Source organism: Temnothorax curvispinosus, unplaced genomic scaffold (assembly GCF_003070985.1).
Source record: "Temnothorax curvispinosus isolate PA1 unplaced genomic scaffold, ASM307098v1 QBEX01005011.1, whole genome shotgun sequence".
NCBI classification, from domain to species: Eukaryota; Metazoa; Arthropoda; class Insecta; order Hymenoptera; family Formicidae; genus Temnothorax; species Temnothorax curvispinosus.
In genome coordinates, this window is record NW_020214791.1 from 792,946 (window position 1) to 810,737 (window position 17,792).

The 17,792-nt window shown below is 46.5% G+C and overlaps 1 protein-coding gene across 1 annotated transcript in view; it reads right to left on the reverse strand.

The window, feature by feature from the left end:
• LOC112454384 overlaps positions 1-17,792 on the reverse strand; it is a 120,113-nt gene that overhangs the window by 18,647 nt on the left and 83,674 nt on the right. Inside the window, exon 3 of the mRNA XM_025015743.1 lies at positions 3,915-4,070. Coding sequence (XP_024871511.1) covers positions 3,915-4,070 — 156 coding nt within the window. The remainder of the gene's footprint in view (positions 1-3,914; positions 4,071-17,792) is intronic.

Here is a 17,792-nt window from a genome sequence, read left to right on the forward strand (position 1 = left end):
GAGAGAGAGAGAGAGAGAGAGAGAGAGAGAGAGAGAGAGACAGAGAGAGAGAGAGAGAAGAGAAATGCCAATTGCGTTCCAAATCGCTGTAACTCCATTTTTGGATCGCCCGAAATTAAAGACCTCCGTGGCACAAATCGCAAATTCATGATGTCCACACGAGACAAAGCGAAACAAAATGGCCAAATAAAATTTGCCAACAATTCAATTATCGCGTAAAACAATGTAAAATATAACCAAAGTATACAAAGCATACATCATGTAAAATTCTCTCTCGAAATTAAACAGATTTCTTGGTGAATCGTTGACCAATGCGGATTTGATTTTTGTTATTTCAGGGAGGAAAAACTTCATCAATATTCAGCTATGATTCGGCCTCAATGAACTGTAACCAATATAAGAGTGAATCGTCGGTGCGACGAAATTATTATTTTTGTTCATATTATTATGAGCACAGATATAGATTTAACAGAATTATCCCTGTATACAGAATTGGACACCCTCCAATTGTGATTAGAGCGATCGGCGGTGTCGGCGAGGTGTACCGATGCACGTCAACGAGGAATCCGAAACAATCGTTGATATACAAACATTAGCGGAGCAAACCGCATACGGTTACATAACATACGTATGTACGCTATGTATTGGGCGTATGCCCAAGCATTCCTCTGCTCTCTCTCTTTCGATTTTAAAGAGCACACACACGAGGCATTTGCATGGATGAGATAGCTCGGATTCAATTGCATTGACATTTACACGCGCGTTGATAATTAAATTTATCTAAATAAAGCTCAAATTAATAATAAATTATCTCCAAACTGTGCATTGCCGCCGGAACTCCCGATGTTCCGATCGAACGATCTATATATGGAATCGCTGCGAGCGTTACGAACACGCGGTCTGTGATTCCGTGTCCCTTGGCGGGGCCTGTAAACCTATCCGACAAGTTACGTATAAATTATCACGAGAACGCGAATATCATAGCTGCTTTACGTAAGTATCTACTGCGCAAGATATTCCGTACACGCTAATTAGATTACATCGTAAAATATTGGATTACTAGTTGTGTGACTTCTGCAGTATATTAGCATGTAAAAGTTGCAGAAAATGATTTCTCAAATGGAAGGTTAAAGAAATTCAGTGTAAAATTATAGAGCGGTACGCCTACGAGCCGTTATTTTTCCGATTAGCCAGTATTTATGGTCTTATCTTTGTTACGCCACGCCACTCGACGATGTCTCGAAGAGACGTGACTCATATCTTGTCTCTCCGGAAAGGGCACTGTTTTATACGAGCCATTTATGCCGAAGTTATCTCCTGAACTTGCTAAAGACGAGAGCATTTATAATCGACCTATCCTTGTAAGACTCCAACGATCAATATCTATTATCAATATCAACTGAACGGGTATTATTATCATTATCTATCAGAGAACTCGTGTAAAGTACTGACACGGACGAAAATAGTTTTGACATTATCAATAAATTGCGATATGACTACCGTGATTAAGAAAACGATCGAAAAAGATGAACAAGAATCAATGCAGGTAAGACGTAAAAGCTACGTAATTTCTCTGTCAGGTGAGTGCGTCAATCCGCGCCTCGAGTCAACCGGCTAATGAGCGCTTTCGTTTTACAAAATGACGGTAACCGGAGAGGCGAACGTTGGCTTTCGCGCCCGTCGCAGTTGCACAAGCGTGATACAACAATTAGCTGCAAATCTCGCGCGCCGGACTTTCTAAATTCACGTACGAATTAGTCCGAGAGCTCGATAAACCGCGGCGCAATACATGTATCGCGTGCAACGCGCCGGTAACGGTGAACCGCGTCTTTTTCGTCTCTAAGAGGTGCATGCAAACGTAAGCGCATTAACCGCGTGACAACAATCCGCGAGGTAAAAAAAAAGTATCCGTGTACAGGTTGCTCCTGCTTATACGTATATTTATGCACGAACCGCTTCTGAAAACCGCGACGCGCATGAGGGATCGCGCGATCGCGTACAGTTGCGCAAGGAAATCCGATCGTCTCGGTCACGTAATGAACTCGCGAAAAAAAGGCGCCGAGCATTAAGGGAGACAAACGACGGTGACGTGGCGATTTGTCCCACGGAGGTGCAAGAAATGATATAGCGGCGGAATCGAGGCCGCGACAGGCGTAATGACAGTTCGCGGGTGAGCAAATTAACCAGTGGCGTCGACCACAGCAGGCTGAAAAGAAAATTTTTTGTACCTATTCTTAATGAGCGTTTGGCGAGGCGATTAATACGCGTCGGATCTTGACTGCGGTCGGTAGCGATGATATCAATATCGTTGACACGATACCAACGTGATACCTTATGAAGAAAAACTTCATTTCATTCATTTGTAAATTCAATTAACGAAAGAAAGTTCAGCAAAGGAAACATGATACGCTATTTCAGGAACAAGAATAAAACCGATACCTTGGATTAAATAACATTTTGTTAGTTTTAATTTTAATTACCACGTGTGTTGAAATTTATTATTTTAACACAGAAAAATAGTATTTTAACTTCATTGTTAGTTAAATTAACGACATATTGAGAGTAGGAGCAGTGGCGATCTATAGAAATGATTGAAAATTGACTCAAATTGAGCATAATTTCACACCACAAATTTAACAGCGTTGATTCGCTTAAACAGGTTGGTCCTCGTTAAAAACTAATGATTAAAAACTTCGTTAAGATATCAGTTTCAGCTCGAAGAAGAGGCTTCTAATTGCTTCGCTACCGTCACAGATACAACAATACACTGCAATTCTACCTGGCCATTTTGCGCGCCGAAGGACGACGAAATTGTGCGCGCGAGCAATTGATACCGTTTCAGCTAGTTCGTGACGGTTTCGTCGAAACGGCAATGGAACAAGAGTAGTCGTAGCGTGCGCACGTCAGAGACACAATTTATCGCGACCTAACAGGTAGCCGACGGCAACAATTTTCAATTAGTTCCGTCCGAGTAGCGTCGCGGGCGAGTCCGCGACGACCACTTCTCTCTCTCAAGAGAGAATTTCCCTTCCCGTCCCGTAAATCCCCGATAAAACCGTTAACAAAAATCGCGCGACGAGCCGCGCCGCGGGTTTCGCCGCGATCGCCGCCGATAGCGAGTTCTACTCTATAAATTTATGCGGATACCCGATAAACGCACGCGGGCGCGCGTCGACGCGCGCCGCGCCGGCACAATTTTCCTCGTTAACAATGGCCAATAAAATCCTACGTGCGCGTGCACATTGTGCCCTCGTGATAACAGACGAATCGTGTGAACGATTCCCGATCGCGTCATCGGCGAGATCGAGTTTTTTTTTTATTCCGCGCGAGTTGTTCCGCTTTCACGTCGCACCGTTCCTAAACAAAGGCGCGAAAAGAGGCATAAAGTCTCGCGGATGCTGATTAACAATTCATCGTGCTCTTTTTCCGTTTACATCACCAGATAAATGGCGAATCTTCGTTAAAAAGAAAATTTCTTCGGGGAAAACTTCGAGACGAGACAAACACTTTCATCGTTCAGGTTCCTTTATATTGTGCGCGAACGGAGTAGACCATTCAACTCTCCTTGCCGGTGCGACAGCAGCAGAAGTAGAACTAAACTGTAAACGGTACTTCATGCTGCGTCCAATAAGTCATGCACTGAATAATGTCATGTGCCTGTGCGAACGCACACACAGGCGCAGGGCTTGTAGATATCGCAAGGCGGAAAGGCTGGGCCGATTCCACGCGCGCACATGCACGGGGGCCCGCCCGATCGCGAATGCGAGCGGATTAATGGGCAATAAATTCAAGCGCAGGACCGGTTAATTATCCAAGTCATCTACGGGGCCCGGGATGACATATCGCCCGGCTACGATCAATACGCCGAGGATCTCTCGCTCTCGTCCTTCCCGACGATCGGCGTTGTAACTTACCTCGTGAGATACGGGGTTGTTTTTATTACGGCCGGTGTTGGATGCGTTATTAATGGAGGAGAGCGTGGTGAGGGTCGCAGTGCCGACGCCACCGATGGTTTTCTCGCTGACCTTCGTACCAGCACCGCCGACATCCTTGTGCAACGTTCCAGGACTCTGTAATTAGAAAGAACGAACGTTAGTTATAGCGAGCTGGGCTTCGCAGTTCTCTAAATAATTAAAGAATCAATTCTTGACACAGTCGAGTTTAATGTAATATACGTTACGCAACTTGTTGCACTAGTTATCTTTACCATAAAATGCTTTATAAAAATTATAGAGTTCGTGATTACAGTTGAACGTCTTTTAACGAGCATTCCGTCGTGCTGTATCTCAACTCCGTTTCGGAGACTTTGTTGAGAAATTATCTATCAGAGCATTCGCGCTTGAAGAAACAATTTTATCAATTAACTGACCCACATCTTCGGTGAGTTATATTAAGGTCGCCGCGAAGTGAAAATAAAAACTAATTATTTTACGTCTCCTCGCAAAGTTCTGTCCGCTATCTCGCGACGGTCTTCGTCGCGCTTCGCCGCTTAATTATTTCGGTATTCCGCCCAGGCTAAATTGCGCAATCACTTTTCGACTCGCCTATTCTCGCCTACCGCAATCCGTTCGCGCGAGTCCTCTCGTTTCCCTTTCTCGTCCGTAGACCAAACACGCGATTTAGCAATCGGAGACAAAGCGTTAACGTGGGTGGCTTCGGGGCGCGCAAGCCGAGCCGCGCGCGCGTCGGTGTTGACGGGACACGTGTGCGGATGCGCATCGCTGCACGTGTGCGGGCCGCGAGCGCGCGTCCGCGATATGCGGCCGATAAGTGCGCCGAAGAAATGACGCCGCGGGCGATTACGATTCTGACGCTGCGCTCTCATTCATCGTGCGATCCTCTTCGATGGGATCACGACTCCAGTGTTTGATATACCCGGTAATAAATATCCTGCAGCTTTGTTGCCTTTTGAAAAGGTTCTTTTTAGAAACCTAGAATCTGCGATTGTTCAAATTGCTACGTCTAAAAGAGATTCGTCCGCGATATTTCGAGATTTTAGTGTTCGGGGGAGGCAGATAAATGCTCGACGCGTATAAATGATACGGTTTTCGCGGGCGAAACGGAATCAGGCTAGTGGAACACGAAAAAATATCGACGCGTCGCGACGCGCTTTTTGCGCGTAAATAACGTTTATTCGACGAAGAGAATACAGAAAATCGTCTCGGCACGTCGGGGAACAATCGGACGGCTGTAAACGGTTTTGCTTTGCAAAACAATGTAAGAATAATTAAAGCTCGTCTCGTTAGTGTCGGACAATGGAGCGCGATAGATTCGCCTCGCTGCAAATGTGGTACGGCGCGCATACAAACGCCGTATCGCAAATGGTGCATCCAATGCTGCATTGATCAAAGTTACGGATCGTTTTATAAAGCGGGATGGAGAATCTTGAAAAATGTGCGGGTACGTTTCTCTCATGCGGTACTTATTCCGAATCGCCAAAGAACTCTTCCTCTCGACTTGCAAAAAGAGCAACGTAGCCGCCGCTACGTACAGCCACGATGAGAATTAACTGTAAGCATGTAACGGTTCAAAGGCGGCGCACTCATTACAGACGATTTATAATTCGCCATCGGGATCTACGGAACGTTTTATAAACGGTGCAGTGACCCCGCGGCTAATGCGCAGTGACAGAAATCGATGTATTCTTAGACCGGCGGAGTCCGCCCCTAATTATACGCGAGTCTGTAATTATATATCGATGTTTAATTGGAGGGCGACCCTGGACCCCAATGAAAAAAAAAAAAGACCGTTGCATAAAGAACGCGGTCAAGCACCTACGCGATCGCATCGAACACGTTGATGGGATCGAAGATCATCAGCTCCACTCAACAATGGAAAATAGGTCCAACGGCTTAGACTTCCATCTAGGCGGGCACGGAACTGAGATACCGTGTCGCTAAAGTAAACTCCAATTAGCGAACTCTCGATTACGCTGTACCCTTAATATTGAAGCAAGTCAATGGGAAGTCAATGGATTTCAAACGGGAACGCTAAATTAAATCTATAAATTTTTATATGCTGAATAAACAATTATTCATATAAACAATTTTAATTTTTTAATATTCCTACAATATTATTGCGTTTCGGATCGAGCAGAAGAAGAACTGTAGACTAAGCTAGAGTCAACACATATATTTACGCACGCGCGGCACTTGCGAAATGAACAAGACCCGTATATATCATGTAACATAAGCTTATTCAAACTGAATACAGGGAACGGTAATCAGAAACCAAAAATCATTTGTAAGCAGTGACAGCTCCAGCAAGACTATTCTAATACTGTTATTTACATCCGGAGCTCGCAGAGATCGAGCCAATTTAACTTCTTTCTTAAATTATCGATTTTCTCCAGTCTAGGTTGATCTTATATCGGGATGCATGAATAAATTTCATTGATGTAACAATATTTTAAGTTTTTAAGCAACAAACATATGTATTACGTATTACGTAATCATCTGACTTTACCTGTGCTGGCTAAGTCATTTTAATGCTAAATGTGCGGGTCAAAATACGGATCTATGACATAGGTGGGACAGGAAGTCACGGGGAAAAGAGGGGAGAACGACGCAGGAGGTTCATTAGACCTGCCTGTTCGTACCATTGTCAATGTCACACCGGTGGACAACCTTGTGTCACTGTACGGATGGCAGGTCAATGTACGTATCTACGCAACGGTGCGCGCTTTTTTTCTACAAAATCGATACCAGTACGTAGTCGAAACATGTCGATTGCACCCAGCAACATTCGTTCTACCTTCTTTCCCAGTTGACGGTGGAAATGCGAGTAGCGTACGAAAAACGTTCGAAAAGAAAATCATCGAGGAAAGTCACGAGGAACGCCCATCATCAATCAACGGTCCTGTGATAGAAGAGCTTTCTTCCGAATGTACTCACGGATTATCCGTTAATTAAGAGCACTCCTTCGTGATATATGCGTAATTATTAAGAATGTGACGAAATTGTGCACAGAATCATCGTCGAGAGATTATAGTATTAATATAGATTTTTAACAGCTTATATTAATTTTTTTATCCTTGCCACTTCGTGATTAACTCACTCGACAGATGGCCGAATTTCCCATCTGCGTGATTATGAGAAAGCACTGATACCTGAGATGGATTCTCTTTGCCTTAGGTCAGCCTTAATGGACAAGGAGGGGTCGCGCGACGTGAATAGAAGAAGTTCGACCCTCGGTAGAAAGAATCACGAACGGATATATCGGGGCAAAAAGCGTAAGGGAAGTGTGTGGGTGGAGGAGAGAAACAGGAAGGCGCGCGTAAAAAGGGGAAAGCTTAAATTTCAAGTAACTGAATGCGTGAGAAGTAGCAGGACCCGCTAGTTCTATTTAGATTATCCATATAATGCATGACTGATGTAGTTCCCGCAGAGTGAGAGACGACGACACAAAACGACGTCGTAGAGGATCCTTTTGTGACGAACAGAAAGCTCTTGAAAGGGGGCTAAATTTAGGTTTCTCGCTGTATTATAATGCCCGGGAGATATCCTACTTTAGGATTACTCGCGAGATGGATAACAGCGAATAAGAATTGTATAAAAATTTACAATAGCCATCTCAACAAAATAAAAAAGGTGGTCTTATCGCTAGGTAGATCTCGCTTTTATATTTATATATCATCATCATCATCTAAGACTTAGATTCTAATTCGGTCCCTCATTACTGAGGATCGTGACCATTTATATATACATATATTTATATACAATGTATTTAGGAAAGAAAGCGAGGCTTCTGCGAATAAAAGGAATTGAAAAATGAGTGGTTGATCGTGATTTTTATCTGAGCATGAGCAAACGTGTCGCGAGGCGAAATTCGCCCGTATATAAATAGCGGTGGACAGGAAGAGAAAGAGAAAAAAAGAAGTACGATAAAGTTGGACACTCTCTCATCCACCCAGCGCGGCACCCTATCATTACGCTCGCTCAGGGGCAAACCTTAATCTCGGGACCGGTGGACTTCGTGGCTCTTGATTTTTCTCGGGGCACCTGGCTGCACGCCCGGCACGGTCGGGCCCGGCACACCTAGCGATAGCGGCAGGTGAACAGATTTGCCTCCCAAACCTGCATACAAGAAGATCGGCTGGCTCGTCGGCACACCGGCTCGTCGAGGTTTCGTCGACCTCGCGCGCCTCAATCCGAACATGCGGGATCGTATACCTGCGCACGGATGCACGCACGCACGCACGCACGCACACGCGGACGCGCGAACACGTGCAGGTTAGCAGATGTATCTCGTATCAGGCACCTGCCAACCTGCAGCGGCACAAAGACTAAACTTAGGGCAGCAGCTGCAGCTGTCCGCGCTGTGTTCTCCTGCGGGAAAACGAGATTTTCGTAATAAACGCCTCGCCTTGTCCTCACGTAATCCTAACACGTTGCTTGGCGAATATTATCTGATAAATAAAGATAGTTACCGTTATACTTACAACGAGTTTCTTTACCCTAAATAAATTAAAGTTGATGTGATAATGCTGGTAACTGCGCATCGCGACGAAGCTCGTAATAACGTCGAATTCCGCAAGCCACTCACGTGCTGCTCTCGGAATATCAGCCTCGATGACTGTTCTCCGTAACTGAGATGACGAGCACGACGATGCCAGAGATGCATTATAATTTTACGATTTCTCGCGTTGCGACATTCAGCGGAACGGAATTTCCATCTTTTCTTCTTTTTTTCGCATCACCGAGCGATCTCTCGTCGCGGAATTTTTAGAATCTCGAATAACGCCCGGGCCATATCGAACTCAATAATTCACCGCCGACAAAAGTCCGCCGTAAGCTGCCGAGATATGAAAGCATGCACGGGAGCAAGTTTCATCAATCTTTTAACATGTCGAAAGCGCGCCAAGGAATATATGACCCGAAAATTACGCCTGAGAGATTACATTTTAAAATTGCACTAAATTACACCACCACAATTACGCTGCCGATCTCGGTGGCACACTTGTAACGAGGAAAAAAAAGTTTGTATCGAGCTAACAATATTAGTGAAACAGTAATTTTCAGAGCAGCTTTCCACGGGTAGCTTTCCAATTATTAAGCGTTGTTTGGCTCGCTTTTACTCGCGAGAAAGATGCGAAGTTCAGCCGGTGGAAGCGACAGTAGTCAGTTGTTATCAGTTGGAGAATTTTTCTCGCGTTGGGCAACGGGAAAACGTCGGAGGGACGTCCGCGCTGCGATATCAATCACGGGGGAAAAAATCGCGGGTCAAGGACGTTAGAACGAGCAAACGTGAACCTCCCTGCTATCGTACGAAGATAAATCGATCGGTTTATAAAGTGACGTGATTGACGTGAGTTGCTTTCAGCGATGATTGATCTGAAAAAACAATCACCGCGGAAATACTTGTTTTTCTGAATAGATATGCACAAGTTATGTGCGCACGCTCATAAAAAAATCTATTTCTCGATCGCGAGGTTTGAATAGAATAACCCACAAGAGAGCCCATCGAGCACCTTTACGAGGCACTTATGCAAAAGACACGATCGTAAGCAATCGCAACTTTTCAGATGTAGGCCAACAGCCAATTGTCTCACGTGCGCGGCGAGCGAAATACAGTTACCGGCGCTCGCAATGCACGCCGCCGTCAGGCTAAGAACTGTCACAATGCATAAAAATCATGTAACGGCTCCGCCGTGAAAGTAAAATAATTTGTAAATTTTGTAAATAATATATATCTCTCTCAGTCGCGTTAAATAAAAATTATTACGTGATACAGGTACGTGCATGTTTGCATCTTAATCGTTCTCAGCGCTTCGAATTTACGTTAGGCCGCATATTGTGATAAATATTCCGCTCCCATGCGAAAAGGAATCGGAGAGATCGCGCCGTTTTAGCGAAACGAATCGAGTGATTTGAATCGAGCGCGAAGTTACGACGAATCGATTTCTTCGCCGGCGATTATCCATTTTTCCTCAAGAGCGAGTAAAAGTACCTCGTCCGCGTTTACGTCCACTTGTAACCGCCACCTTTTCATCGGGACGTTTGCCAATCGTAGTCGTCGTCGTTGTCGTCGTCGTACGTGCGCAAACGCGGCTGGGACGTTTTCACAAATGCCAATTAGTCGTTGATTATCGATTGGAGAAACTGCTCCCGGCATTAGCGACGTACACTTAGTTAAGTTTCTATTAAGATTCTGACCTATTTGCAAAACCATTCACACGATTCGAGGATGAAAAGGAAGAGAAACGTTCAAGATTCTGCCGATGAATGAATCGCGTGATAATCGAGGAAAGGCGGGCCAATAAATGCGAGCCCAAGTGCACGTGTAACGAACATCGCGTTATTTCGACCAAGCTTGGCGCAGAAATCGACATAAAGCGTAAGAAGGCACACAGGCTTGTACAACAAGCGCATGCACACGTAAACGTAGAAAGTGAAAACATCTTGCCCTCGTTATGAACAAACGCAGAAGATAATTGACGGCATTGACGCGCCTTTGGATTAGAAGAGAGCAGTACAGCTGCGCGCCGAGGCATCAATTTATGCAAAAAGACCGTCGTTCTGCGCCACAGCTCTCAAACATGTACACTTTCGACGCGTGACAAATCAGCTGATTGCGAGTTGGTCTGAGAGCGTGTTCGCGAGCGCGCGGAGCAACACGCACGCTCGGAGCAGCTGAGTTATCAAAGCAGCATGCGGTTATTAAAAACCGCGAGATATGACGTGGAAAGTGTGGATCTATTCATTGTCGGGTACATTTCTCGCTTATCGGGATACCCTTTACAAATCACCGATAAGTTTCACGCGTGACTTGTTAACCTTCTGCTTATGATCGAACGCGAGACTTCCGACTAACGGTGAATACACTCATGAATAATCCAGATATCGTATTCTATATTAACCGCATTAGAAAAGATTTACGACCGCAACGCACGATACCATTCCGTCCGCAAACTATAACGTTACGACATTACGCGGATGAGGCTCGCCGCAAAATATTTATCCTTCTTGCGTCATCAGACGCGTCGGTCATCGATCTTTGCATCATCAGATTACAGACACGAATTTTCTTCTTTTATAACAATCGAGTAGTTAGATCGGTTAAAATAATCTCAAGACTGAATTTTGCGACTTGTAATGTAAAAGACGCTATACGTAATACAACATCTACATTCTACAATATCGGCGCTCTCGAAACTGTCAGCGAGATCACGAGCGTCGGTCATGCAATCATTTTTCTGCAATGATCTCGTGAGTCAATCATTTCTTGCTTGTGCATAACGCATAATGACGCTTCTCCGCTCCTAGAAATTCCTCTCACTGTAGATCGGCCAACAATGGGGTTCAGCTCACGTAGCCGGCCTCGAAGACGAGCGAATCTCGAGGAAGAGTGCGCCCCGAGAGAGCTGCAAACACGCGCGTGAAAAAGAGAGAGAGCTAATATAAAAAACTCGTGGACGAGCAGGCGTCGACGTGCACGCACCAGAATAGAAAAAGGGGTCGTGCTCAAGAGTCGTCGTTGTCTGTTGTGCGAGTATGAGTTGAGTGTTTGCTCGTCGACGAATCGCTTTATTGAACCGCGAAATAGGGGTCGCAGAGATTTACTCGACGAGATCTCGCCGAATCTCTGAAACTGAAACAGAGCCGAGGCGAAAGTTGGAACATGTGTGTATAATTTGTAACAATTACAGTTTATAAAGATATATTTTTTCCCCTACGCCATTTCAAGCCAAATTCGTACCTTCGCGATGCAATGCGACGCAATAAAGACGTTATGCGGCTCGCTCTCAAATAAGATCGCGTCACGTCGCTCCGCTCGAAAAGGCTCGTCATCGCTTTCGAAAATTTCTTCCTTTCCTCGAACACACAAGCTCGCCGCATACGACACGTCGGACCCCTCCGATCGGGGGGTCCGCTGCCATCGGAAGGACGTGCGAGCACGGCCGTGACGCGGGGCTCACGTAGTGAAACAGAGAACTTTCACGGCCACGGGCCCGACCTGGTCACTCGGTACTGCGTGTGTATAGGGTCGGGCAGCGGAGGAAAAAATCGGACCGAACAGCGATGCGGCGAAGAGGAGCGTCTGTGCCGTGAGAGCGGACCCGACGTATAAAAAAGAAACAGGTTATCGAATTAAAGCGATACCAGCCGCCCGAGCGATACCGGATGGCCCGAAGGCTCATAATTTCTATCCCGAGGCCAGTCTTCGGCGGGATATATTCGGAAGCGACGATAGTGTATATTTGATTCCGCGCGAAAGTTCGCGTTCTCGCGAAAAGTAAAAACACTTTAATCCACCTCTCACAATTAGTAATTACGTAAAACACACATCCGCAATATTCAATGGCGTGTATTAAGTCTCATGCCTGCACATCATGTGATTTAACAGCGCTGCATTGCTCCGTTATTTTAGCTTCGTCCGAGGTCTCGCTGGTCTCAGCGACGATGCTCAGTAAACAAGATCTGTCACGCACGAAGCGCATTCTTTCGTCTCGAGGCGAGGAAAAATTTCCGCCGCGCGCGGCCTGGAAAAGCGGCACGCGCGTGACTGCACCGACGACGCGACGATCCCGGCGCGCGGAGATTCTCGCGCTCGTTTTCCGTCGCGATAAGATCGCGATAATCGTATCTCGACTGTAAACGTACGCGGCGCCGTCGTTATCCGAGATAACGCGGCGATATTGCGATACCCAATTTCCGACCAGATAATTTATCCATCTCTTTTTTTTGCACGGAAATGGGGCCAGGAACCACTCGACGCATTCAGAGCATCCACGTGGCCATGCGTTAGAAACGCGTGCACAAGCGTGGTTTTCTTCCCCCCCCCTTAACCCCGTCGCTCGCTACTGAGAATTTTTGGTGAACTGCATTCTCACGTGTTAAGTACAGATCCTATTTCGCAGGCCCCGCTATCTCCTCCAATAATCAATCCGGAGTAGCAGAACGGAGATCTAGTGAACTGTCTGATAAATCTGAATATGTTAAGAATATATATCAAGCTTGTATCTGCGATTAAACAAATTAGGAGAAAGTATTACGTTCTCTCCGTCTAGAATTCCTCTTAATCTTTAGATTATCGCGTTAGCTTATCTCGAGAATAATATAACTTTTGCGCAATTTGTAAATCTCTTACAATCAAAATATTAAGATATCTTGATCTTATACAGTTCTGGGAAATCGATCGATGGAAGGCGAAAAGCGTGACTCCACTTTCATTATCGGGCTCGCACAAACGAGACGCGTTTGATTTTTCGATCTTTCCAAAGCTCCTGCGATTGAGTCTTATCGTAGTCTTTTTCCCTCCTGCCGAGGGAACGGGCTTGTCTCTTTATATTTAGAACATAGACGACGCGCGAGGCGAATGGTTAATCTTCGTCGAGCAATCCCGTTGTATCTCGTGTGTGTGTGTGTGTGTGTGTGTGTGTCTCTCTCTCTTTTTATCTCCTCTTTCTGTCTGTGTGTACGTCGCGCGAAATCGATCGCATCTAATGGATAATTCATCACAGATTGGATCGCAAGCCTTCATAATAGGTACAATAAAGGTGATACGCTATCAAAGCGCTATCCCGCACTGACAAACGCGGGAGCACTTTTATAAGGACAAAGTATATGTATTTCGAGCTTTAACAAGGTTATCGTTAGGCGTTATAGCTCTCGTAGAGATAATTCAAAATGTCACTTTCTGCGAATCGAACGCTATCACTTACGGATGTGATACGCGATGCCCCCCCCTCCCCGTGCAGAATATAACAGGTTTGTTGTCACTTTAAATTACACATGTAAATTATATAAATATTATGTGTATATTATGAAAGAAGAAAGAGAGGGGGAAAATCTCTCCCCTTTTCGGGAAATGTGTGTTAATAATTGCAGCGATGATCTTTAATAATTTACGTTGATTTCGACAAACGGGATTTTCTCGTGGTTGAGAAACCTTTTCAAGTTTCCGCATCTTCAGCTTCGGCGAACAATGCGGCGCAGTTTCTCTGCGTTTGCAATGAAAGTCCATTGTCCGTTTGTCAATGCGAGATACACCGTACGACGAGCAGCGCGTTGTGATTAGCTCACGTTGCACTCCCTGCTGGTGCAGCAACGCAGTGGCGCGTTTATACCTGTTGAAGACCGTGCCACGGCATTGTGAAGAGAGATTCTCGCAACGGGGGGGTTCTCGAAGAAAGGAGAGACGATACGCGAAGACGATCCGCTTATTCATCAGAGTAGAAAAAAAAATGCGAATACAAAAGTAAATTTAATTTTCTTCTCTGAAATATTTCTTCCCCTTTTCTCTCTCCGTTTCCTTCAAATGTAGATTCAAGGAAAAATGCGTATACCTCGACAATTAAATTTTCCCATGACTTGATAAACTGAAAAAGCTGTCTGTGTGTGTCTCTCTAAACACGCAACCGCCGCGATATTCAGCGCGCCCACACGCGAGGCTGGCGCTCGTCATGCGACGAGAGAGGAGAGCCAGGCGTGAGACTGCTGGAGACGAACGCGCGCCTTGCCTCGTGAATGCATCTGCATTCGCGTTGAATGAGGTTAACGTTAATGAGGCGCAAACATCTCCAGACGCGACGCGGCAGGCCTTCCCCTTTATTCCCACCCCGTGTAGTCGCCGGTAGCCCTCCGGAGAACCGCCGCCGGCAAACGCGCACGCCTGTGGGTGCACACGCACCGCACACGCATTTTCTCTCCCCTTTGACTGACCGTCCGTACGGGCGTACGGTCGTCTCGCTCGGTCTGCGACGATGCACACGCGTGCTTATTCGCGGAAAAAAAATGAATGCCGTTTCTGGGAAGCCTCGAGGTGATTCGGTAGAGAGATAACCAGATAACTGAATCGTCTGACGTCTCGTCGGACGTTTCGCGAGCGACGTGGATATATCGCGTATCATTTGTAAATTTCTACACGTGCTCACGTCTGTTTATACGCGTGTATCGTGAGTGAGTAAAAATCCGCGTAGAGTGTAGACCAAGCACTAGCAGAGGTCAACTCGCGAAAGCTGGGTATTTATACACTCGACCGGCACCAAAAAGACTTTTAGTCGACTGACAAAAGAACTCGGTCAGCGGAACTGCGTTTTAGCACCGACACAATAACATCCGGCTAGTCATTAGAATTAGAATAAAATGTATGAAACGGGCGTTAAAGTATTACGCTCGGTATTGTCATGTATATCGATCCTCCTGGTACTCTTTCTCTCTCAGAGGAGTCGAGTTGAATAAACCGATTAAAAAATTTACAAACGAACGCTGTGCGCAACACGTGCTTAGGGGGGATCCCTACATACATGTTACCACGAGATAGCCTGGACTCGATCTTCTCACGGCATCACCGCGGCATCGATCCCGCGAGATCGACCAGACGACGTCGTCCTGGCATACCGTTACGTCCCTTGGGCTGCCTATCGAAGCACCCAGCATCCGCACTACTTACTGCATAGAGAGATTTGAGCTTCACGTGGTTGAGCGCGGGCACATCCACCATGGAGCACTTGAGCAAGATCGTGGTGGTTTGGCTGGGCATCCTCGCGGCTGCTGCTTCGCACTTGTGTCACGTGGAATGGACTTATTACTGCTGCTACTACTACTGCGCCGACTATCGATCACCGCACTGATAATACGGGAGACGTTCATTGGCATGGACCAGGCGAAAATCACGGTATTTGAACGTCGATCGCGGGTTGAGCGGGATTCTACGATACGCGAGGGAAACAACGTATCGGGGCAGTATTAAAAAAAGGGCAGTGTCACGGCAGTGAAATTTTTCGGGATCGCGCGACACAGGAGCAACCTCGATCTCTCGCCGCGTTTTCGCCGCGCGAGGCGCACACACACACGTTTTCTCTCGTTTTCCCCGAGTGCGAAGGGCGAGGAGAAGAGCTCGTGGGCGAGCCACCGCGCGGCGTGCTCGCTCTGCCGCTTGACTGAGTGACTGACTGACTGACTGGTTTTCACTCACTCACAACACGGTACCCCGTGTGCGGGAATCGTGGCCACCGTCCCGTCCCACCCGTGCGCATTTCCTTATCCCCACCGTCCAGCCGTCGCGGCGCCGAGCGCCAATCGCCGCCGTCGAGAGAGCGCACGCACACGCGTGTCGTGGACCACGCGTGTGGAACAGCTGCTTCACCGGTGTCCGTGTGTGCGTATATGGATTTACCGCGAGCACGCCTGGCCGCGCATGTCTGCGTGCGTGCGCGCGAGAGAGAGAAAATCGAATCGATGAATGGAAAAGGGTGTATTTGTCGAGATAATGAGGCCTTTTTTTTCAGAGGAAACGTGGGAAAGGCTTTGAGCGTTTTTGCGTAATTTTCTGTAAAAGCCGATAATAGGGGACGCGATAAATCACGTCTTAGCAGACGTACACACATAATTTCGGAGGAATCGGTATACGTGAGAAATGACACTTGAGACAACAGACAGCGGTGTTTAAGTTTAACACGTCAAACAAAGACCAGCTATCTCAGGCGGTGTAAACATCATAAACCGAACGTCATAAATTCTCCAATCGAACGAAACGCAAAGAATACGTATCGGTATCGCCGCCGCTTGCGCGATATACAGTTTCCAGCGTTTCTATTGCACCGTGACCTCTCTCTGTATGATTTATAACTATCGCGAGAGTGAGTATCCTTCATGCCCCGCGACTATCTCGCCGCGTGAGGAGCACACGGCGCAAAATAAATAAAATAATCGACCGGTTGCGCATCGCGCGAGCAAAAAGTCCCCTGATTTACTTTCACTCTTATCTGCCGTTATTCCCTGCGAACTGACGTGTAGAAATTGCGGATTTGCGCGGCGACTCACTTCCGCCTGGTACCCGAGCGTCAATGAAATGCGAGGCGAATGCGCTCGTAAAACCTTGAGCGCCGCGTTCTTTGAGCAGGAAGAATATTCTCACGCTATTCCGAAAAATATATTGAACAAATAAAAATCACATATATGCCAAACAGATGCGTAAATATGTAAAATTATTTCCAATAATTTAAAAATTATATTTCATGCATTAATAATATAATTAAAGAACACGCGCGCGCGCGCGCGGGGAGGAAGGAGTTTTAGATGAAATAAAGAAAAACAAAGTGCAGGAAACCGGAAGCGACATTTCAGATGTAGCTACATCGTAACTGCGTACCACCGCTGCGGTCAGGATCAACTTGTCAAGGTAATGTCCGGCGGCTAAGACGCTTCGCGTTACCTCGGCGAGGCCGCACCGGATGAAAACCGCAGATTTCTCGATCGCGTGAGGACAGTTCTTTGTCACGCCGCTGTCGCAGTAGCAGCAACAGCGGCAGGTGAGCAAGTTTTTCGCGTCGATGTTACGAGCGCATGTCTCGCGATTCTTATCTCGATTTCGTGCTCCGCCGTTGCCGGCTGCCAGTTACGCAAGTGGTGTTGCCGCGGCCTTTAAACCTTCGAGCAGGGTCAAGCGCCAGCGAATTGACACCTCATTTAGCGTCTTTCGGGGGATTCCGAGTTAGACACTTGTTGATAATGAGAACGCTGCCCGTTAAATTCACGCCGCTCTAGGCAGTTAGATTTAGTTCTCTCGGTTCCATTATGCCGCTTTGTGTGTGAATTTGGATCTATCAATACTTATTTTACGCGACATTTTAATTTATTCGCGTAGCAACAGTCCGCGTATTAACGTCACGCAATCATTTCTATAAAAAAACAAAAAATTCCATATGTTTTGCGTCACAATCGAGAGGAATATCCTGTCGACGAGACGAATGCCCAATCCGCTTGCCCGATCACGTAATAACAACGGTTTATAACGGACCTCAGCGCTGTCGCGATGTTGGGGCCCGCCTAGAGTCTCTCGGCGGGTCT